Below are 25,490 nucleotides of genomic sequence, written 5' to 3' on the forward strand. Positions count from 1 at the left end.
ATGCAATTGAACGGTTTTGAAATATAAAAATATGCAATTGAACATTTTTTTTGTTATATATGTACATTTGATTTCCCGGTGCTAGCACCGGAATCCCGGAATCGGAAATTATTAGCACCGCAATCCCGGTGCTGAAGTAATATTCCAGGATCGGAAGCACTAATACATACATATGTTTATCAAAATGACGACTGTTTAAGAATTCTTACATTTGGCAGATAATTTGCCTAATTCTCGAATTAAGCAACGGACTGGAACTTTTCATGAATTAAATATTTTTTGCCTATTTCATGTAATAAGCAATTTCACAGATTCATAGGAGTACATTCTAGTATTTATAAGACTAATATAGCTGAGTGCATTAAGCTATGCTTTTTTTAAATATTTTTTTTAATATTATTGTTCAATAAAAAAGTACATGGTATAAATGGCAACTACAAAGTTATGTAATATCGTTTAAAAATCAACAAGTGTCACCCATGAGAGAGGTGTCAATGTTAATATGTTCATAAACGTGAAATTTCACGTGCGACTTTCGCAATCACAAGTTGCAGGTACCTCAGTGCGTGGAACAACATTATGTAAATTTTCACGCACGACACCCAGGTATAATTCGAGTTTCGCGTTTAATTAAGGCAGCCGCACACCCCTCGTGTGAATACAAACAATTAATGAACACGGAGCCGTTTTAATGAGTCGATTTGTTCGAAGGAGGCAGAATCTGCTTATTAGAACTTCCGTCTTAAATGATAAAGATGCATCTCGGCTGAAATTTGGCGCTTTCAGAATTCAACAGCTGGAAATGTTTCCTCGGTAACAGGTGGACCTTTGTAGATTAAAAGCGGCCCTCAGGTAAATTGACCGTTCGCCAAAGTGGTGCTTAAGGAATCGTCGGGAATAACTTGTCGGAAAATTTGGAAGGTATTTCGTGTATTTTGAATTCTGGATTCCGCTTTTAATTAAATTTCTGATGCTCCCAGTATACATAGAAAATTGTTTTGTGTTTGAACACGCATTCAGCTTACATTTCTGACTTTTGAATGTTATTTCACTTTAAATGGTAGGAAATATCTCACTACATTTTTCTGTTGGGTAATTATTTATTACTAGTTTTATGCCGGTTGAAATATCAACGGGTGATTTCGGAAACAAATTGATAATGATTAAAAATAAGGTAACAATACGTATATTAATAATTAATCGGAAGCAGAACTAAAACAGAAATCGGGAATCGGAACTGAAACAGGGATCGGTATCCGGAACTGAAAATGGAGTCCGTATCCGAAACAAAAAGGAATTTGAAACCGGAAATGAAAAAGGAATCAGGATCTAGAACTGAAAAAGAAATCGGGATCCGGAATTGAAACAGTAATCGGGATCCGGAACTGAAACACCCCAGTCGTTGCCCCCCCCCCCCCGCCACGCCATTACCGTCTTTATATATGTATATGGTAATATACATATGTACCTAATATATGAAGAGCCAAAACTCATCAAAAAGAGTGAAAAATATTATTTTTTAATTGAAAATGATGTACATACCTATTACAATATAGATATTAATATATTGTATATTTGATTTTTTTTTTGATTTTTAAATGCTTTTTATTATTACGAAATTATGTTCACAATACATCTTATATCTATTTTAATAGCTACTGATCTACCGATAATTTTCTATTTTACAATTTAATTTAATTTGGTTAGTAATCATAGTATTATATTATTCTAATGTTAATCTACAGAATAATAGGAAAAAGAGCTCAAAAACCTATTTACAATCCTTATATATATTGTATATGCATATTAAAAATGTATGGCTCTTTTAAGGTCGGGTACCTATACATATATATGTATAAGATAACTTTATTTGGCATATGAGTCGTTATATACTGGTGGCCTGTTATACGTTTATTATGCTTTTCCGAGATTCCGGAAATTTCGAATTAAAATAAATGATAACAATTTGTGAATTAAGTCAAACAGAAATAGTGGTTTCGGAACTGTAAACTGGATTTTCGCCATTTTCTGTATGATTTCGTTTATTCATTACAATTTCACTTTCCTCGAATTAAATTGTAAATATGATTTTCGGGATGATGAAGTGTACTATGTAGTACATAATATGTTTTTATAAATTATAAATTTGTGTTTGTGTACAAAATTGATTGTTGTGTAAAATCATATGGAATTTGTTTTTGTTTTAGCAAATCCATCTTTAAAAAGCAGATCTAGATCTCTGGAACCGATGAGCGGATTGGCTATGTGGAGTGATCAGCCCGAGTATATTGAGTTGGTGAAAAGTGATAGAGGACTTGGATTTTCAATATTAGATTATCAGGTGAATTATCACAAGTATTAAAAAAAAAAAAAAAAAAAAAAAAAATATATATATATATATATATATATATATATATATATATATATATATATATATATATATATATATATATATACATATATAATACATGTAATACAGGGTGTTTGGTAGCTAGATGCAAAGCCTTAAAGGGTTGATAGCTTACATAATTTACAACATTTTGAGCCACACATATGTACCTCAGTCAAAAGTCTTTTTTAAAGATTTTTAGTAAAAAGGAGGTTTGTAAAAACACCAAAATCTCACAGTTAATTGCTAATACTACCCAAGTTAAAAATGGTATGTTCGTCAGTTATTATTTTTTTATTTGTCTTATGTCAAGTAGAAAAAATCCGATATTTTTTTTGTATTTAAAAAAATAAGTGAATTTTCTTTAAGAGGTAAAACCTTTTTAAAAACATGGCTGTTTATTGCCCTTTCTATTAAGATATCACTCATGCAGATGTCTTGCCAATAATCAGAATTAAGGTGTAAAACCTAATCGAGGAAGCGCGCCGAACAGAGACCGTCATTCAAAAGCGACTTTAAGTTTTGTTTAATGTCAAATAAAACAAAAAATTATTTGTTCTTTATGTTCAAATGTTAATTTCTAATGCATACTAGAGTCCTTCGTCTCACTTCCGTTTTGGTAATTTTGGGTTTCATCTCTTCCTATGAAGAACTAATTACATACATAAGTCGGTATTAAAATTGATTTGTCAAGAGTGAGCAATTGATCAGTTTTACAACAATTGAATAAGTTTAATAAGGTTTACTCAATTGTAGTAAAATAATTTTGAAATCATTTTTGAATTTTGAAAAAATAAATATTTGTTTTTATATAGTCAATTTTCATTAAAATGATTTTTTATTGAATATAATTTAGTATTATTTGTGAAAAAGAAAGTTTATTTGTTCTCCACTTTTGACAAATGTCATATTTAATATATGTAATTCAAATTTTAGGATCCTGTTGAGCCTAAAGGAACTGTGATAGTTGTGAGATCAGTAGTGGCTGGGGGAGCGGCGGCTCGGGCTGGTACACTACGTCCAGGAGACCGTCTTCTGTCTGTTAATGGGCAATCTTTAAATGGCGCTTCACTAGCGCATGCTGTACAAGCTTTAAAGTCTGCACACAAAGGTCATTGCTAAAAACTCAATACTAATTATTTTTTAATTAGATTTTAGTTATAAGTTTAAAAATAAAAGTTTTTGTCTTACTTATATAAATATTGATTTAAAATTCACTGCTGAATCGCTTCTCGAATGACAGTAATCAAGAAACTTATAATTTCAGGTATTGTGAGAATCGGTGTTGCAAAACCTTTGCCATCAAGTTCTTTGGGGAGTGCAGACCGTTGTAAAAGAAATGACAGTGTTAGCAGTCAGGTAATTAATATATTTTATATTTATTGATAGAAATTGATTGTTAATATCATTTATGATATTAATTAAAATAATCTAACAATAACTTTTTGAAAAAATCTACTATCAATAGATTTATATTCGAAAACACATTTTCGGGATAAATTTTTCTAGTACCAAATATTTATGTATTAAGGAAAATTGTTTTAAAATGATAAACGTGAGAAATCTTTATCATAAGAATATTAAATCGTTTATTTGATGATACAATAAACTATTCACGTTAATTAAATGTAAAGTTTTCTTGATTTTTTCTCATATATTGACGGAAGCTACGATTGGAATGAAATACGATTAAGAGTGTTTATACTTTATATTATATTATTTAAGTGAACTACCATATTGTACACTCAAGGTGATGGTTTAAAAAAAATGAAACAGTAAGTTGATAATTTATTTTTTTAATAAAATAACATTTTTATTTTGTAGAGAATATACTTATTTAGATAATTGTCAAATGGTGTTTGCCACAGTAATTATACGATTGAAGGGAATAAATAGTTTAATTTACTAACATGTTTCTGTGACATGTGAGTGAACTATGTTCTCAAATGCTCAATGTAAAAGTGTCATACTGCTGTAAATTACCTATGTATATCTAAAATATTAGATTCTAATAAATTTTTAACAAATTATGATATGTGTTAATTCGAAATTGATTTGTTAAGTGAAGTTCTCGCGTATGCGGTGTATTTGAATGAATTTCACAAAATAAAAAAAATATTTATTCCCTTTAGTGTACAATAGGTAAAAATTTTCAAATTAACGTTTCTTTAAAATAAATGCATGTTTGGTACCTATAATACATATATTTATATTGATATCATAACTTTCACATGGATTATTTGTTTTTAGCACTATGAAGCGTTATTGCAGACATACAAGCTTCTACTGAAATTTCAAAATGATGTCAAAAAACTGTACAATGATGACAAAAGAAAACAATTATCATTACCAAGAAGATTTTCGGTTATTAGAAAATATGACGAATCAATAAGAGATCTCTCCTAAAATACATGCATATTTAAAAAATATATATGGTGAAGTTTAATCCGCATGATGCAGAACACAACTATAAAAAAAAATCAACATTTTACATGTCTACATTTATATAAAAATATATTTTATTTGTGTTTCTAACTATTCAATTATTTTTTATAAATATTTTGTATAACACACTAATATCATTTAATGCATGACATAAATGTTTATGACTAATGTCAATGATGTGCTATTTAGTTACATTAACATATGTATGTATGTATATGTACTCGATTTTTAGTAATGAATCAACTAATTACTCATTCAATATAGATTTTTACAACAATCATTTGAATATAATATGAAAGTACATATATACAAATGATATAAAATGCTATCAATGTATTATATCGGATTTTAAATTAAAAAAATATTACATACATATGTATATGTATATGTATGTATGTGTGAATGTACATACATATTTAATTGATGGATTTCCAGAGATTTTATTTGAATATGTACTTAATATATGCTTTAAATGTGAATATAAGAAATGTGTGTAATAAATATAAAACACTTATATACCCATATGTATTATAGTTGTGGATTTGTGTTGCACATTTCTTAAAACTGATAATAAAAACATATCGATAGATGTATGTGATGTCAATTATTTTTAAATTTAGATTTTGCCTATAATGAGTATTATTTGCATTTCATTACAATGCAATGTATAGTTTAGTGTTTTGTATTTTTTAACAAACAAAATTCATGTTAAAAATATATTCAAAATATTACATGAATTGCTATTATATTTATAACATTATTTCGGAACATGTTTATATTATTAATATTTTTTAGATTGCAGCAAATTGTTTTATCTCATACTATTGGAATTGATACTTGGGTATAATTATTGTGTATGTAGTTACATTACTTAAAGTCAGAATGCACTAATTATTGTAATTTAAATAAATATTATAATAAAATGTCCATGTTTATAATAAGCTAGTTGATATTCGATATGTATATACATATGTATGTATATGCAAAAATATCAGTGATTACTTCAAGTTAAGCATTTTTAAAGTTGCTGAATTGAGTATATTATTTAGTGGGTTGAATTAAGTGACCTTAATTTATTATGAAAGCCGGCCTATTTCTATTATATCTATGTGCATTCCTATTTATTTGCTAGTAACGTTGGATATATGTAGTTGATAATGTAATAATATTTGAATTCAATATATCATAGGTATTGGTGTCATTAAAAATCTTTATTAAATACATACATATATGTATGTAAAGAATAATTAAAATGAAAAAGGCCTAAAAAACATCGAAAATTTTTCTTCTTATTCAAATTATTACTTATGGTTAATATGTACATAAGTACATGTACATATACCAAATTAAAATTGTTACACATCTAATTTAAAGATGTTCTGATGTCTTATAAATGTGTTATCTACTCTGTTAAGTGATTCCTAAGGGTATTTTAAATTTTTGAGAAAGTATTTATATAATAAAAACACGAAAACATTATTTAACGATGCATATTTTTTTTTAAATAAAATATTTTACTTTAATATATTACTATTTTTTACAATTATAATGTAGCAATCATTCCAAGATTCCGTCTATATTGTTATTTAATTATGATTAAAGCTAAATTTGAAAAAAATATTTTTAAACAAAGTATGTTATATTATAGTAATGTATGTTGTAATAATCAAAATATGCTATAATTGATGTTATTTCGGTGTGTTGTGAATGTACCTGCATTTAAATGTTATACCTGTGTACTAAATGTTGAATATACATATATGATTAAATAAAAAAAAAATGATTTTGATTTATTTATCGAGTGCACGTACATATCTATGTATGAATGTACATATATTTATTATTTATTTAATAATAATATGAATATTATTATCTAAATAAATTATAATGCTTACTTATTTATTTAGATAATAATATGAATACATATCCTTAATGGTCATTGTCGTCGCGGTTGGTTGGTTTTTACAACCATGCATATGCATACATATTTACCTTTTATTTACCTTAAATGCTTAAATCAATCAAAAATTAAATTGACCAAAATTAAATATTTCATTTAAAAAAAACCTGTTGAAATATCAACCGGCAAAAAAAATGAAAAACGCATTCACAGATAAATAATATTCCATTGTTTTCCTTTCATAGGAAGGGGCGAATTCTGCGGGCTCCGACGACCATACGGGATTCGATTCATATCACGAGTGCTTACAAGAGTATCAAGAGTGTTTAGAAGTGGTTCAAATATGTCTCGAGCCGGAGGACCCGTCGTTGAGGGAGGACGACATGTCCAACCTCGAGGACTTCAGCTTCGAGGAGATGAAGAACGATTACAACTGCGTCAACGGTCTGAAAAGCAAAAACAACAAATCCACCAAAAACGGCGTCACCAATGGCGACAAGAACAGATTCGAAAGGATCACAAAGGACTCGAGTGGCAACGAATTTTACAATGTGCGCGATTTAATCAGTGACAATATCAAATACCCGAATGGCAATCAGTGCGATTCGATAAAGTTAAGTGAAACGAGAAAATCGGATGATTCTCTTGACGGAAACGACGAAGACATGACAATCACGGAAGACGACCCAGAACTAGCGCTTAGGACGTTGTCCTCCACTAAAACTTTAACCGATCCCAAAATCAATCAATCTGATCGAAGTATAAACAGGAAATTGAGCTTATCGAAAGGAAACAGCAAAGACTTGTCCACCTCCGATGAAATGGTGTTCGCTGTCACTCCTACTGGACTCGAGCGTGTCAACTTTGATCGATATTGGAAAGAAGGAGACATCGAGGAATCATCCAAAGAAGATAAAATCGTCAATCCCGATAGTATGAGAAGTGACGAAAGTTGGAAAGATTGTACTTCTCGTATGGTGACCCCCTGCGAAAGCGCACCAGAAATGGCTGAGAGCAATTTGGAGAAATCGTTAAAATCTAGTTTACAAAACACACATTTGCTCTTCATAGATCACGATTTCGACGGTTACGATACGTGTTTAGAAGACGATTCTTCTTTGATTAAAGTAGAGAATGCCTTAAACAATACAAACGCGGAGAAGATCGAACTTGAATCGAATGCGAATACGAAGGAAAGTTTGAAACACGATACCCCGACCAAAGAAAACATTCTAAACACGATACAAACGCCTGTAGAAGAAGCCGTTCAAAGCGTCGATGAATCAAAGAATGAAAGTCCGTCTTCCCTTAACGATAATACCCAATTTTTTACTTTGGCAAAAGTAGAAACATCCGACCAGATCAATAAAAACGTAGTCGAAAGCGAACCAGCGACGGAACCTAACAACATACACCAATTGAACAACAACGTCACAGAAGTACTTGAAAAGACGCAACAATGTGTCAACAACAACGTAAAGCCGGAAGCTAAAGTGGCGAAAGTACACAGGATAAGAGTAGTGGAATATTATAACGACGAAGCCGAGTGCTTGGAGGAGTACAAGCGACAGATGAAAATAGAAGAGGAAAGGCTCAGAAAAGAAAAGCAGGAGAAGACTTTGAAAGTGGCTAGAGAGACGAGGACGAAAAATTTCCTAATGAACAAACACGAACCTAGTGAGGAGTCTACGGACCAAGAGACCAACTGCGTCGTGGCCGGTTGTCACAAGTGCTTTTTGGAAAGCTATGCCTACGAAATAACCAAAGCGTACTATGCGGAAGCGAGCAAATGCAAGTTTTGCGCCGTGGTCAAAGAAATTCTGGAGCCACCGAAGCGTCTCTTGGATAGAAGCTCTTCATCCCCTGCCATATTAGAAATTTCCAGCAAGAAGACCAGTGGTCGTCGCTTGACCTCACACGGGTTAATTGTACCTGATTCGTCCAAGGATAGAAGGCAATCGGCCGGTCCTCTCAAGTTTTTCATCCCGTCTATAGATAGGTAAGTCGATTTTCTTTCTCTGTGTATTTCTGTTCTTTTTCGGTATATCTTAATCGAATCGGTATACATTCATTAATCAATGTACTTCTAAACTGTCACCCAAATGATAGCCATCACGAATTTAAAGTATCGCATTCGAAGATTTTTAATTTAATCTGTCATTTGTATCAAACGGTCGATTAGAAAAATGGTTCTTTGACTGGATTCCAAATTTTTAGTCAAATTCTGATTATTTTTAATTTAATATATTTTTTATGAATTTAATACTCATTATGTTTCATATTTTATATTGTTATTCTATTATATTTATTTCGCTTAAGAGCTTAGGAAAAGTATCACGTTCTACGTAAAACGTAATCCTATTGACATTTAATCGATATTGTACGGTAGGTACGTCTTGTTTATTTGTTCACGTGATTTTACACTGCTTATACATTTTTTTTTCAATTATAAAATATACATACATATGTGTATCGTATTATATCCAAATTAAAAAAAAACCACAAGGTTTTCGAGTGCGTCAAAACCAGAGAAGATTCACTTTCGAATCCAGAAATAAACGCAAATGGTCAAAGTAAAGACGACGTAGTAAGCTCCGTTAAAGTGTAGATTTTACGGGGCAGAGGCATCACACTAATAAGCGCTTCCGTTTCCGGTTTCGTTACACCAAACCCCCCTCCCTCCCCACCTTTTCCCCCTTTCTGTTTCTCCCCTTACTCGAGCCGGATGCCCCAATATGTGAAGAATTAAGCCTTTTAATGCGGGCAGGCTCGTAATTCAGAGCAAGGGTTGACGTAGTGGGGTGGCTCTAGAGGCGGTATATGTATGAATGTATGGGTGTCCTCTAGATCTAAATCGTACTCACATTACCGGACAAAACCATTGCTGAGGCTTCTCTAGCCGCCTTTAGGACACGTGTCCTACATCGGGCGACTTCTATGGGTGTAGCTTGTTTTTTTTTAAATATAAATTCAATTTATCGGATCAAATTTTAATTCAATTAAATTTTTTATGGTCTGTTTTTAAATACAGTTGATCAGTAAAGTTTAAATTAAATGGTAATTAAATAAATATATATGTACACATTTATTTACTTATGTCAGTAAATTTATAAGTTTGGCAGTAGTATAGCTCGGTAGTTTCCGGGTTCGAGCCCTGTATTGCCAACAATTTAAAAGATTTTACTAGAAGTATTTCTGCTATGGCCCGAGTATCGGGGGGGCAGTCATGGCTGTAGCCCGAGGGCCCGGGTCACGAGGGGGCCGGCACCGAGATCATTTTTTTTTAAATTTGTTACGAAATTGACAAGTGTCTATCGTCTTCGTACTTCGTAGTTATGTTCAAATAGTAGCTTGTCGGTGATTCCTTAGCTATTGTTTTTACATCATGACTTTTATTTAAAACTTGTTAAAATACATTATTACTCATCAGGGGAAACTCAATCTTATCACTCCTTAATGTATGTTGTGAAAAATATTGATGCAATGATTTTTAATTTCAATTTTGAAACTTTTTGGGGGAGGGGGCTAAGCATGCTAGCCTGGGGGGCCTGGTCGATCGTTTCTTGTCAGAGTTTGCCAATTTATCTGATTTGATTGTTGAAACGGATCCTCCACCAATTCAGTAAAACCATCCCACCTACTATTTGTCACCTACTATTATCGGATGCTATGTAGGTAGACAATATTCGAATGTTATCCAGAAGAATGTAGACTGAAGCAAAGTAGTCCATAAATGACAAATGAAAAAAATAGCATAGAAGTAGAAGAATAGCGACAACGACTATCATTGATATATTACATCCATACATATGTATGTTCTTTTGATGTACATACATAGTATAGTATGAATTTGAGTGGTTAATGATTTAATTTCAACTTGAGCTCGTTGACTTCGTGTTTAAATTAGTGAATACAATCAGAGCCAACTACGCTACGCCCCTTAACGTGACAGCAAGGACTTTTGGCTCGAAAGCCGACATAATGTAATTATACATTAGTAAGCCGGTGTAACCAGTGGTGTGGTGTCCAGGAGTAGTGGTTCATTGTATGTACATCGTACATTGTACTCATAATAGTTTTCCGTCCGACTCGACTCGACTGGACTTCGCGTTCCGGTCAGGATTTTGCGTTTGCGGGAAATTCAAGTTCGCCGAGGTAGCGCGATTTCATTACGCACACTTTAATTCGATTTAATTTTGATAATTTCATTTTTCGGGTAAATTCGCCATGGATCGTGCCGAAGGGGTTATACATACATAAAATCGTTTGGGGCGAAGTAAATGTGCATTCCGGTTCGATAGATTTGGGTGCGCGCGGCCGGATGTGATTTATGGACGATCGAGGGTTACAGTTCGCGGAGTGGATATTAATTATTATGTAATAATTCGTTTTTAACCCTCCACCACCCCCACTCTCCGTACTAATTAAAATCAATTTGTTAAAATTTAAATCGAATCATACATGCATATATGAACATATTTGTATGCGCATCTCGAATAAAAAGTACACACTAATTAAGGTGTGTGTAATAAATTAGTACGTATGTATAATATGAACGATTTCACACTTCATACCTATCGATTGAGTGAATTCGAGTAATCGTTGTGATACAAACATAGTTGGCATATACTATACATATGTACAATGTACAACCTATATATCATCATCGTCATCAGCCATGTATGTATAGCCGTTTACCATCCACTGCTGGATGAAGACCTCTCCAGTACGCTTCCACTCGTCTCTGTTTTGAGCAACTCTCATCCATCTCACTCCACACATTTTCCTAATTTCGTCTACCCATCGCCCCTGTGGTCTTCCTTTAACCTTTTGCATTCTCTATGTAAATACATCATCGTCATTAAAGCCCGAACCCAGAAGGAGCCGCATATTGTTCAAATGTTGTAAATGCATTGTTAAAGGTTTGCCGAACCTTTTTTACAAAGGATTTACAACAATGGAACAATTTATTTATTTATTTAATTTAATTTATTATTTTAAAATAATAACAGCAATAAAATGACCAGTGTGACCTGACAGGTTGCCCCAAAGCGTCACACCGGTCACACTGAGCGGCCCCTTGGCTATCCTACCTCTAATCGTCATCATCATCTACAGCCATTCGCCATCCACTGCTGGATGAAGGACTTTTCAAAAGTATTACATTAGTCTCTGTTTTACGCAACTCTCATCCATCTTTTCCCACACATTTTCCTAATTTCGCCTACCCATCTACCTTGCAGCCTTCCTTTCATCCTTTTTCATTCTATCGTATACCATTCTAGCACTTCTTTTGTCCACCTTTCGTCCATTATTCTAGCCACGTGGCCCACCCATTACCATTTCAATCTCTTCATTCTATCCACTACATCCACTACCTTTTTCATACTTCTCACCTACGTTTTCCGTTTCCGAGCATACAGCGTTCCACACTTATTTGAGTGCATTGGACTGTGTTTAGCACGTTTACGTTCAATATCCAAGTTTCACATTCATACGCATTAATTTGTCCACATGCACTTCATCCTAATTTCATACGTCTCTTTATTTCTTCTTCATTACTACCGGACATGTCTATTATTTTTACTAAATATAAATAACTATTGACTACTTCTACTATTTTATCATCTATTGAAATGCTATCAGGCATTCAATAGCTATTGAACATTAATTTGGTCTTATCGACGTTCCTTTTTACTCTTACTTTAATACTTTCTCTGTCCAGCTGTGTTATTAAAACTATATCGTCTGCGAACCGAAGATGACTCAAAAAGCAAAAATAAAATCTGCAAACAGTGATCTCAAGTTAGTGATGTGAATAAACGTAAATATCTGTTTGAATGGGAAATTTTTATACATATGTATGTATAAATCAACAATACCATTGGGAGAAATTCTAAAATAAAAAAAAAACAAATATTTTTGATCCGTAACAAATGATAATTGAAATCTTTATAAAGCTTAGTTAAGTTTTTAAAGATATTCAACTGAATATTTGAGTATGAAGTATGTATAAATCAGTGTTTCCCAACCTTTTTGTGCCACACCCCACTTCAATGTCACAAAAATCTCCGTTCCCTCCTCTATCTTAATTAATATAGCTCCTCAAATTCCAAAAATAAATGAAGGTTATAACTTATAAGCCATCGTAAGCTAACATAAGCCACTAATGCAGCCTCACTGCCTCTTATAGTTGATTCATCCTTTTGTTTTGAGAATTTTCTTGTTCTCCACTTTTCAATAAGTTTTGTTTCTACATACATAGCCATCTCAACAATATTATTTCCTCAGTGGCTTTTTTGACATTTTTGTCAAATCTATTTTCGAAACTTTTTTGAGCAAATTTGAAAAATAATCAAATAATATATGGTAAGAATTTTCAAGATTTCGCTATGAGAAGAGAAATATCGTAAGAAAATAAACAAGAATACGACTTTTGCTAAAAGTTTGTGCCGAGAACAATGAATTAACTCTTAATATATTATCAAATTTCTCAAATTGTAAGTATCAAAAATTTATTTCGGTAAATAGAATTCTTTACAAAAAAAATGTAACAAATATTAATGATTTTCTCATTGCCCCCCCGAAACAAAACATCGTGGGGGGTACACCACACATTGGGAAATACTGTTATATGTAGATCACAAATAAACAATATTTAATGTCTATTTAGAAATTTTTGTTATTAATATTTAATATCTGTTTAGCCATTTTTAATTTTGACATTTGCGTAAGTTAAATCAATTAACTTACGCAAATGTCAAAATTATAATCGAACAAATTTGAATCCGATCTACATATTTATTTACTTCTTATTCAAATTTTTAGTTATAAAATGATATGATTTTAGCTATAAAATGATAGTTACATAATAATTTTATGTCAGACTTAGACATATTCTGTATACAGCACGAACTTTTTTTTTATAATAATTGAGTTTACATATATTTTCGTGGGCCTTTTTACTTATTCTAACATGTTCGTCCTATGTGCATGTATGTATGTACATACATATTTATTTACGATTAACAAAATAAATTTGTATCGTTTTCAATAATATAAACTTTATTATGTACCCACGTACTCTATTTAGTGGAAAATCATCAAATATGAATTTGGTCGTGTATTAATTAATTTCGAAACAAGTCCAATAAACATGAGGTGCCAATCAGTGGATCGTGATTTTCGCGACTGATTACCCATGTGGGTCGGTAGCACGAGCACATTCATTGACAGGCTTTGAATTATGGCCGACGGACGGTACAGAATTTATATGTTTATACGACGGATATATATACACAAATGCATATACATATGTATGTATAGGTAAATGTATACTATATTCGGTATGAGATGTGCCTTCGGACGAACGATCCCCCGTTTATTTATTTTTGGAAACAGTTGTATGGTGAAGCAAAATGTCCGAGAGCTGCATCAAAGGGATGTAGCATACATTAAAAAAAAATAGCGAAAAGCGCATTAAAATGATCAAAGGCCTTTATACTTCAAAAATAGTAACCGCGATAGCATAGATATTCTAAGTGCGATTAAAAAACATGGTAATTGGGTTATTGTGCCATACATACATATGTATGTAAAATACATATATTATTTGTATGTATGCATGTTCTTAACACAAGAACCAAATACATATATACATACGGTATGAAAGAAAATGATTGTAAATTATAATTCAAGATTATCGTGGAAACTTATCGTTTTGGCTCTTATTATTTTTTTTCTCATTAATATAATTTGTTTTATACATACATATGTACTATATCGTTGGTATTACAAGTATGTATGTATGTATGTAAAGTAATACAATATTTTTGTATTCTATTTTGAATTCGTAAAATAGGATCCATCTTTGAATCTCAGAAACAAAGATGGTGGTTTGTGTGTTATTAAAATTGTGGAAATTCTGCAAAATAGGTCTCTCGTTATAAATAAGATCTTCTCAGGCATTTGAAACGATGAAATACGGGAATACAACTCTTATAAATATGAATAGAAATTCACAACGATATTCAAGTATTATATAAAAAAAAACATATATACTAGTTCACATTGTGAAATAATCTAATATATAATTTGGAAAGAGACTTTGTATGTATGTATACTTCGTTCGTAGAAATCCATGACGTCATCGAACAAATAATTCGATTTTTTCCGATTCAAAGGATTCGAAGATCAAGGGGGTGCAGATGCCGAGGGCGGAGCCCTGGGGGTTGGGGCCCTAGGGCTCGGCCTCCTAGGGAGCGCAGACGTCGGGAGCGCAGACGTCGGGGGCGCAGACGCTGGGGGCGTACATATAATTTTTTATAAGAGACTTACCATATGTTTGTTTGTTAGTGACAGTCAATTTAATAAAAAAAACAAATGACTATTTAAATAAATTTAATAAAATGTTTACTATTAGATTAGTCATGTTTAAGCGGTTTATATTACGAATACCGAGTGAAGCCGGGTAATACAGCTAGTATATATGTATAATATAATGACTTATTTCGCAATACTTCTATTATATCCACTTAGCTAGGTTTTTTCGAAATATATTGGAAAATTTTACAAAATAACATTCTAATATTTAATAGAATTTATAATATAAATCAAAGATTAATTTTTTTGACGAAATCTATTATTTTATTTTATTTATTTAAATTGGCACACAAACAGAATAAAATATAAAATAAAGCAGTACAGTGAGACAAAAAAGATAGAAATATGAATGAAAATATTATACTCCAAATATGTACAGTGAGCACCACATGGTAATATAAAGAAAACAAAAAAGAAAAATTACAAAAACATATTAAAATTAATAAATAATGAATTACAATGAAGGTGAAGAAGCAAATCAGCCACAGATTTGCTACTTTACCTTAGACCTAAAAGTACTGAAAGAGTCAGCAAAATGGTCGGGGCAAACATCCATACCATCGTAAAGACGGCATATATGTATGTATATTTAGGTACATACATATGTACGTGCAATTGCACTATTAAATGGTGGATAGAAAAAACTAGTAACGCAAAGTGTAAATACTCGTATTGAATTTATATAAAAAAAGTATAGTTTTAAAAAATTATACTTTTTTTAAGTCGATGCCATATGAACACCCAAATTAAATTTGAAATTGGGAATATGCGTCTTTTAATTTTAGATTATTTCTGTATCGATTACATTATATAACAGCTTAATTTTCGAAATTTTGCGTAAAATATGTACTTATCGGCTTTCGGAAGCGTAATCCTTGTAGATAACGACATTTTCCCATACACATTCGATAGGGAAATTGTTTGTCATAACTGCGGTTTAATTTTACAGCCACAGACACATTTAAATTTTTGAATTATATGATAGAAATAAAATTAGTGGAGGAGAAAACGTTGATCAGACGATCCACGTCGGCATAAACTGAATGAAATTAATTGTTTTCTAGGGGATGGGGATCGCCATTGTAAGGGTTAATTGAGTTTTCCAATATCAATTAAGTTTTGGTTTCGTCAGACTGAATACATTGTGCGAGCGGGAATAGTTGGAAACGGCGTGAGCGTGTGCGCACGTCAATAATGAGTTTATATGTATGTGCATACGTCCATCATAAATTTATAATATAATCCGACAATGCCATTTCGATTGCAGCGATGCCATTTTGAAGATGACAGTTTCCCGGGACAAGTACACGGCATCTCCAACCGTGGGAACGGCGGATTCGTCGACGAACGCTATGGAGAAGCACTGGGGACAGGCGAGACAAGTGGCTGTCCAAAGAGAGCCGAATACTTCGCTAGGGATCAGCATAGTCGGTGGAAAAGTTTGTACTCCTCTCAATTTTTTCCCCCATCATTTTAAATTGGATTTGGGATTCGATAGTTCGAATTCGACGATTGGAAGTGGTGGTTGCCTATCGGAAATGCCTACAGTGAAGGATGAAGCTAGACTGAATAGGCTATTGATAGCAGTCGAGCACGATTTGTTATAAGACTGAAAGGAGTAATTGACTTAGCGGAAAAAGTGATGGATGAAGTTAAGTTAAATAAGCTTTTGTTGATAGTTCGTAATCAAGTATTGGAGATCACCAAAATTTGCAATTCATAGTGAAATAACTGAGATAACGTGACCGGCTAGAAGTGTGTACCTATCCAAACGTGGAAAAATGTATTGGGCCACTTTCGGATTCACAAAAATTCGGATGTTACCAACCCATGAATTTATCTATGTATTGGAGAAATATAAGAAATATAAAAACGAAATTCGTTGATACACTTTCATATATACCGGCTATGAGAGCATTTTCAATATAAATTGAGCGCAGAGGTAGGGAAACTTACACAAGACAAAAATTCTAAATCCACTTATCGGATTTTGTTCATTTATTACATAACATCAGTACAACTATCATAAATATTAAATTTGAAGAAGATAGAAATTTAAAAGATCAAAATAAAATAATAAAAATTTGTTTTAAAAAATATTACCACTTCCGGTTTACGAATTCCAACCAAAACCCAATCAACTCGACATAAGTTAGTACACAAAGAATACAAATGTAAATTTTCAGTTTGATATGTTCAGTGGTGTGGAAAAAATCGTGTGGTCACAACATTCTTTAAGAGGAAAAATGCCAGTTTTGAGTTATATTTGAAGTTTCTCGTGAAAAGCACACATAATTAAGGGTTCGAAAAAAATAATGGAAGAGAAAACGAAAATTTTTTTTGCTTATTCATATATCTGAGTAAGCTTATGTGCAAATGCTTATTCAAATACTCGAGTATTTTCCCGACCCAAGGAAGAGAAAATGGGGTTAAACATTAGAGGCATTCCTAGTAAGATGCGATGCAGGTAGTGCCCGTTTCAAATACCCGAGTATTTTCGTTTAAAAGCACTTTTTACAAGTGGCCTAATAAAATTGTCAACGGCCTATATATGAAGATAATACATACATATACATATACATACATATGTGTTTATGTATGGAGTTCTATATAGTTGTGAAGCATTGAATCAGATTGTTCATTAGTGCACTTAATATATAATACTTAATCATCAAATTCTGAATTTCTGAAAATGCATTCTGAATTTCGTTTCAAAAGTTGTTCCTCGGTTTCTATCGGTCAAAAAGTCACAGCAAACCAGTATGAACGGCGTATTCTCCTCCATACTGCAAACAACCGTGGAATTTAATATACAATGTAATTAAAATTAACTGGTTGTGTGTTTTGGTCGTTTAGCAATTATTCTATTCACTTATTATATATTTCAATTATTTTAATAAAGCAATTTAAGTGTTGAAGAATGTGATGTATAAAAATATAATGTATAGATAACGGAATGGTGATTCAACTTTTATTTATTATACATACATAAATATATGATTTCGAAAGCTCGCCTATTATATAAATTGATATTGCGTTTATAAATCCCGCCACGACCATATTGTATTCTTACTTGAGAGGAAACGCGACTAGACATTGTAAATCGTGCGTGACGATCTCGCGTGTCTATTTGATATGAACACGCTACGTTTTTCCTCTCTTTTATTCCATACGCCTACGTAGGTATATCGGTAAGTACCGCAATCTTTTTTACGTTTTGTAGTCGTTGATAGTAAGCATAATGCCTTCTTTTATATTAAAAAAACATAAGCATATACAATGGTTTTTTTTTTTTTGAAAGGTGGACATATCGAGTACGTCGGGTGAAGCTGGAGATGTGATCATTTCAGGTATATTTATCAAGAACGTGGTACCCAACAGTCCGGCTGGACATTGCGGTCAATTAAGAGTACGTATTGAATATCATTTAACTATTGTTTAAGTATTCATTTTAAATATTAATATAAGTATATAATCATAACACAGACGGGTGATCGAATATTGGAAGTCGACGGTGTAGATGTCAGAACAGCTTCACACGAAAAAGCGGTTCAAATCATAAGAGCCGCTGGAAATCCTGTGAAATTTTTAATACAAAGTCTACTGCCGTGGGTGAGTGCATCTGGTATTATTCGATATTGTATGTACATATGTGCGTAAGTAATTGGCCTTACGAAATGTTAATGGATTGCGTGTATTTTGCTACATAGTTATGGTCCACTTAATTAAAATTAATAATCACATCTGCAGTGATTAGAGCGAGATCCGCCGAGTGTATGTACATACATATGTAATCGGACAGAGCCGTTTGTTCGCGGGTCTAACCCTTTGAAGCCGGTGGGATTATTGTATATTTGCGTGTAGGTACAGTTAGACGAACTAGACATTGGGCACAATTTGAAAATGGGACGGTTTTAATCCCTCACTCCGATTGTTAATAGTTTGAATACACTCTTGGACAAACATTCCATGTGTTGCACGATTGCCTATGTAAATATTGGTAAATAGTTCGATTAAATGGATTAGTATTGTTTCTGCTTACATACATATTTATAAATACATATGTATATACATCAATTCAAATAAATTATTAGATTCTTAGAAGTTCTATTTTTTATTATTGAGCGGAGCTTTTCCGATTCAAAATGCTGTGTAATTTTCGAATGCAAACCAGTGTCCGTATTCAATTATGTAAATTGCAGTATGGAAATGTCTCTCGTATGGCCATTATCTATCGCAAGATAACTAGCAACTGCTACCGCTATAGAAACACAAGCTTTTTAATTTGATCAAACACATTAAATTTAAATACGTATAATATATACTAAACCGTAGTTTTTTATTCTGAAATTCGCTACTATTATGACAACTCTGTTTGCTATTAAATAAGTGTTCCTGGGCCGTTTGTTTGCCTCGTTAAGGAGAGACAAGGCCGTGGCCTTTGCGGCGCTCGCTTTCGTCGAACAATGGAGTAGGAAGTTCGCCTCTATTACCCGTGTCAAAAACACATTATATTGAATAAATGAAAGGAAAAAACCAGGGGGATGGGAATAAGGGTGTCTCTTTGCCGGAGAAACCTTGAAATATTTACGTGGATGAATCGGCAACTACGTTTCGCATGTAAATGCGACCGTCCAAATGCAAATGGGCGTGAAATAAAAGGAAAAGGTGACGTAAAACTACAGTATATTAAACACAGCTTTTCGCGAAAACGAGGTTTTAAGAAATGCGGCTTCTTTTGATCAATATTGAATGAGTTCGTCGTAATCGTTCACGGGATCTTCCCGCGCAAAATTGCAGCCCTACTCATTATACGGCAATTTGCATGAGCTTTGGAAGTTCGACGAATACAGACGTGCTCTGCGATTGCATGAATTTCGCTGATGCTGCACAGACTGCATAAATTTACATACCTACTAGCGTCAATCATATTTTATATTGAATCAGCGTTATGTTAATTTTGATATGCATTCAGAATATGATACATTTGGAGAATTTCCCAACATTGAAAGGGAGTCATACAATTTATGATTTTTTTTAAATATAATATCTACCAATGAACTGTTGACAATTAACATTATATATATATATATATGTATATATATATATATATATATATATATATATATATATATATATATTATATATATATATATATATATATATATATATATATATATATATATATATATATATATATATATATATATATTTATATATATATATATATATATATATATATATATATATATATATATATATATATATATATATATATATATATATATATATATATATATATATATATATATATATATATGTATATGTATATATATATATATATATATATATATATATATATATATATATATATATATATATATATACATATGTATATATATGCGGATTGAAAATTATATAATACATATATTGTAAATACATGCATATGTATGTACATATATATATGCTATAAATTCTTCCAAGACACCTTTTGTAATGTAGAGCTCTTTAAGTTTATTTGTTCAATTACTTCGGCAATACGGAATTAGCCCCGTTTCCGACACAACGGTTTCCGGAACAGTGCCACGTGTTCAAACAAAATTGAATTTAGGACTATCTGAGATAAAACTTTGAACGAATCTTCAATATAAGCGTGTCTATTACCTATATTGTATTTTTTTCATTCGCAGAATACCGATTCTAGTGACATTGATAGTCAAAAGATGGTGACCAGCTCTACAGATACCATCAGCGGAAGTCCACCAGCCAAATCTCCGAGCCCAAAGAAGGCAACATTGTCCCCGGCACACAACGTAGAAGTGAAAGTTCCAGAGCCGTTAAAAGCTCCCCATGTTGAGGTATTCCAATTTTAACCATTACATATATGTATACATATGTATTTAGACTCTTTGCGCGTTAGACTCTAAGATCTAATGCGATTAGTCTCGGCTTGTAAATTCAAGGAAAGGCGAATCGATTTTCCCGGCGAGGCTTTTCCGCATCAGTTTTCCGGGCACTTTGTCTAGTAAGAAAATTTGTCGCATCCATTTATATCCATTAAGCTGCCGGGTGAGAGGGGCGGGTGGTCTGTTTCACTTTTTTTTATTTTTTATTATTGGATTGTATGTAACTCTACTATGTAAAAGCTCAGGACTAGTCGTCGGCAACTGTAGGTATGTATTGAAGACTAATGCTAGTATTTTTTTTTTAGATCACAGCACCTGATAGCGATTCCCCTTCGGAAGAACCAAAACCCGATAATGCTTTGCCGTCAATAGCGCCGTTGGACGAACCCGTGAAGAAATTGGAAGTTGTTGAACAGCTGTCGCCATCTACCCCCGTTGAGCCCACTTTCGTTGAAAAGAAAGAGAATAATGAAAAAATCATCTATTCTGACGATGAAGATAGTGAAGATGAAGAAGACGAAGATAGGAGAGAGTTGGAAGGTCGGACGTGCTCTGAAAAAGGCATCGAGGTATTCACAGTGAATTTTTATTTTCTAAAAGGTTCTATTCCTCTGTTAGGGTCGTTAGGGAGCACTCAATTCATTAATGCGCATGTAAATAGAAGGAAATTCTTTGTCGTAATTTGATATTCCGTATACGTATTGTTTATTTACGCGAAGAGGTGTATTAATATATTAAATGGTATGAACAAGGTTAACACTCATACTATTTCATTGTGTTTTTGTTTTGTTGTAATTCATATTTTACTAAATTCTCAAACTATTCGCTGCATTAATAAATTGTTTTATACATACATATGTATATTCACAATTGATTAATGTTTCAGATTGATAGGGCGAGCGCCGGTAACGTCAAACGGACTAAAGAAGAGAAGGAAGCCGACCCAGAGGAAGAAGACGACTTCGGTTATACAAATAGTGAGTACTATTCATTTTATTTAAATACCATGTTTCAAAACAATTCATTGGCGTACTTAAAAAAATGAAAGATAAATGTAAAGGTGGATAGCGTTACAGTGTAAGAAGATATGTACATAAATGAGGGACGGAGTTTTGGAAGTACCACTATTGTCCATTAGAAAGCATTTGGCGTAGAACCGAAGTCCAAGCTTGGAGTTTTGCCATTAAGTGGGCTCTTGACTCGCACCGTGCGCGGCCGCGAACACCGTGTGTATGAGTCGAAATGTGAGTGTGTGCGTTTCGCGCGTTCGAGTTCGCGCCAAAAGGCGTTCCCCGAATTTGGTTTCGCGACGAAGGGACGCGTCACGCGACGAAGCAAAACGCACACACTCACTTTTCGACTCACACACACGGTGAAAACGTGATTCCTTCGTCGCCGAGCTGTCGAATGCCGGTTTGTGACGATCCCCGTTATTGGTGGAGAACTCTGTGCGAAGTCCAGTAGCATAGCTACCATTTCGCAAAATGATGCAAAGCATCACGGCCCACGCTTGATTTGAAACAATTTCACCGTACGCCACTGTTATACACTTGCGTATAAGCTAAGTAGGCGTGTCAATAACAAATCAGGCGTGGGGCCGCTCGACTGCGAAAATATTTCAGAAACGAAATCTTTCTTTAAAGTTTAGACGAAACCACTTTGGAGTTGAATCGTATATATGAGAATGTTAGTAAATAACGAAATTCATACGAAGAAATAAAATCAGGAGCGAACAAACTGGCAAGAAAGTGGGGAGACATTTTTGCATCAGGGCCCAAAATTTCTAGCTACGCCACTGGCGCTAAAGGGTTAGTAAAAAGTAGTAAAAATATGTCACCACACTCATTGAGTCGCGGCGCGATTTTCACGGGCGAGTGAAGACCCCGCATTATACGAACGTCAAACTGCACCATGTCGAATATTAGACTTTACTAGTGTTGTACCCGATGAATTATCATCGCATGGGTGTTAGAATATTAAGTTATTAAATAAAAAAAATTAAAAGAAAAGTGTCGGTTCTGTGTTCGATCCGCACTTTAAATATATGTATTTAATTTAATATTTATATTTAATTGTTAATTATGAAAAAAAAATGGTAAAATTTACCTCCCTACATAGATGTAAACAATATAAAACACCAATAAAAAAATTAATTATTTAAATAAATTTGCAATAGATGGCGGTAATTGCTCAGATACTTTTTGCCGTCTATTTGCCTAGAGCAGCGTTTCCCAACCTGTGGTACGCGTACCACTTGGTGGTACGCGGTTGATGGTTGGTGGTACGCGAAAAAAAATCGGTAATGGCGGACATGCAGGAATGAATGATTGACAATCATAATAATTTCTTATATCCGGCATGGATTTTGAAGTGCATTTTTAAATTTATCGCGTTTATGCTCCTATAAATAAATAACTTGAATTTGACACTTGAGAACAGTTCGATAATAATCTTTAATGTTGCAGATAAAATTAAAAGTACATATGATTAGAAAATTAGATTTTTGGAATTTATGTATCGAAAATGATCAAACTGAAGTATTTGAAACTTTACATAATTTCTTATCTGAAAACAAGAGTCGTGTGTCTCGGGATATACGTGAAAAAACAATTGAATATTTAATAGGGCTGAAATCGTCTTTTATGCAGTGCTTCCCTAAACCTTAAGAAGCAAACAATTTGATTTCAAACCCCTTTGATAATGAACATTTTCAGACAGCTACCAAGGAAAAAGAGAACTTGATTAAACTTTCAAATTATATCATTTAACAACTGAATTCGAAATAAATAAGGTTATTAATTTATGGCTAGGTATTAGTGAAGAATATGAATAGCTTTATGACATAGCGCTTAAATTTCTGTCGCCGTTTACTAGCACTGAACTAGTTGAGAGAGCTTTCTTTTCATATATTTTAATAAGACAAATATAGAAATTGATTGAATCCAGCTCCAAATTTAATTTGAACCAAACTCCATTTGAACCAAATTTAAAAAAAAAGTAAGTACAAGGATCTCATTAAATTTATTTTGTAAGGAGATTTAATGAAAAGAAAACATATTATATGTACTTTGTAATTTTGTGTTTTTATTAGAACCATCAATAATATTTTTTATCATCGACAAGATAGTAGATAAATATATTAAACTTTGAGCATATTATAATTGTGACTGCGCAAATAACTTTTTTTCCACAAAATTTCTTACCAAAACAGATCTACATATTGCGTGTATCCTGTCTTCACATTCCTTACCATGCAAATACTATATATAATAATTACACTTAAAAAAGCAAATTTCATGAAATACAATCATTTTTATATGGTGGTACAATTTAGCGTTATGTACTACCAAGTGGTACGCGAGTCAAAAAAGGTTGGGAAACGCTGGCCTAGAGCACGGGTTCTTATTGCGGTGACGGGCGCAGGCCAGATTTTTAAAAGGCAAGATTAACATACATATATGTATATTAAAAATGGGTCTACCTCACGGCACCGAAAGTCAAAAGATCGAAAAAGCAAATATCGGAAGGCAAAGATCGAAAATACGTAAACAGTTTTTGTTTAGTGAGTTTACAGTGAATTTATATAATTTAATTTAAAAGCGTGAAATATTCTTAAGGTTAATTTAATATTACTTACTCTGAAAAGAATCAACTAAGTGTTGTGGTCAATTAAAAGTTTTACTCTCAAGAACAACAACGTGAAAAAATAAGAGAATGAAATAACAAAAAAAATACGTAAAACTTTTCTCGTAAACTTTTCTCGTAAAACTTTACACGGCTTTGATGTTACAGTCGAAAGCTTTCGAATATTTCCTCCGTGGCATTTTTATAATTTTAAACTTATTTCAAGCGATACGAGTAAATTGATAAAAAAATGCTTCGTTCGCTTATTTTTATTTTAAATTATACACTTTGATCGTATCGTATATTTTGAAATTCCTCCGCTTCTCTGTAAGTGTAAATCTTTGGGAAGAAATGACGAAGTGTTCTGTCACGCGCTCTTGCTATTCGAGGCGTTTCTCAAACACAAAGAGAAAAAGTGCCCCGGGTTTCGCTTAATAGAGAAATATTTCCAAGGAAACAAAAAAGGGGTTTTTGTGATACTCGTGAGCTATTTTCCAGGAGATCAAGTTTATTGCTCTTTGTGGATAGATGGAAAATAAATAACTATAATAATACGTTCACTAAACATAAAAATCGGACGATTGTGCGTTATTTCCTTTGTTTTATATTATATACTAGTTGTTTTACCCAGTTTCGCTTAGTATTTGTAATATAACCTGCTTAAACATGGCGAATGTAATAGTAAATATTCATTCCTTTTTTTATTAAATTTATTTGAATCGAAAAATAAAAATATCGAATCATCGTCATATGAATTTTGATTTGTTTTCAATGTTACCAACAAACCTTCAATACTTACATGCATATATATGGATAGTTTCAAATTCTCTTTCGAAATTATATA

At 32.6% G+C, this 25,490-nt stretch overlaps 1 protein-coding gene across 1 annotated transcript in view; it reads left to right on the forward strand.

Annotated features, from left to right (window-relative positions):
* The window catches only part of LOC143917263 (multiple PDZ domain protein-like), a 210,368-nt gene that overhangs the window by 69,558 nt on the left and 115,320 nt on the right, over window positions 1-25,490 (forward strand). Inside the window, exons 12-22 of the mRNA XM_077438749.1 lie at window positions 2,227-2,341; window positions 3,326-3,500; window positions 3,657-3,748; window positions 6,980-7,706; window positions 7,737-8,733; window positions 16,384-16,555; window positions 18,418-18,525; window positions 18,603-18,728; window positions 20,807-20,974; window positions 21,328-21,591; window positions 21,909-21,999. Coding sequence (XP_077294875.1) covers window positions 2,227-2,341; window positions 3,326-3,500; window positions 3,657-3,748; window positions 6,980-7,706; window positions 7,737-8,733; window positions 16,384-16,555; window positions 18,418-18,525; window positions 18,603-18,728; window positions 20,807-20,974; window positions 21,328-21,591; window positions 21,909-21,999 — 3,035 coding nt within the window. The remainder of the gene's footprint in view (window positions 1-2,226; window positions 2,342-3,325; window positions 3,501-3,656; window positions 3,749-6,979; window positions 7,707-7,736; window positions 8,734-16,383; window positions 16,556-18,417; window positions 18,526-18,602; window positions 18,729-20,806; window positions 20,975-21,327; window positions 21,592-21,908; window positions 22,000-25,490) is intronic.

This window comes from Arctopsyche grandis, chromosome 1 (assembly GCF_051622035.1).
Source record: "Arctopsyche grandis isolate Sample6627 chromosome 1, ASM5162203v2, whole genome shotgun sequence".
NCBI classification, from domain to species: Eukaryota; Metazoa; Arthropoda; class Insecta; order Trichoptera; family Hydropsychidae; genus Arctopsyche; species Arctopsyche grandis.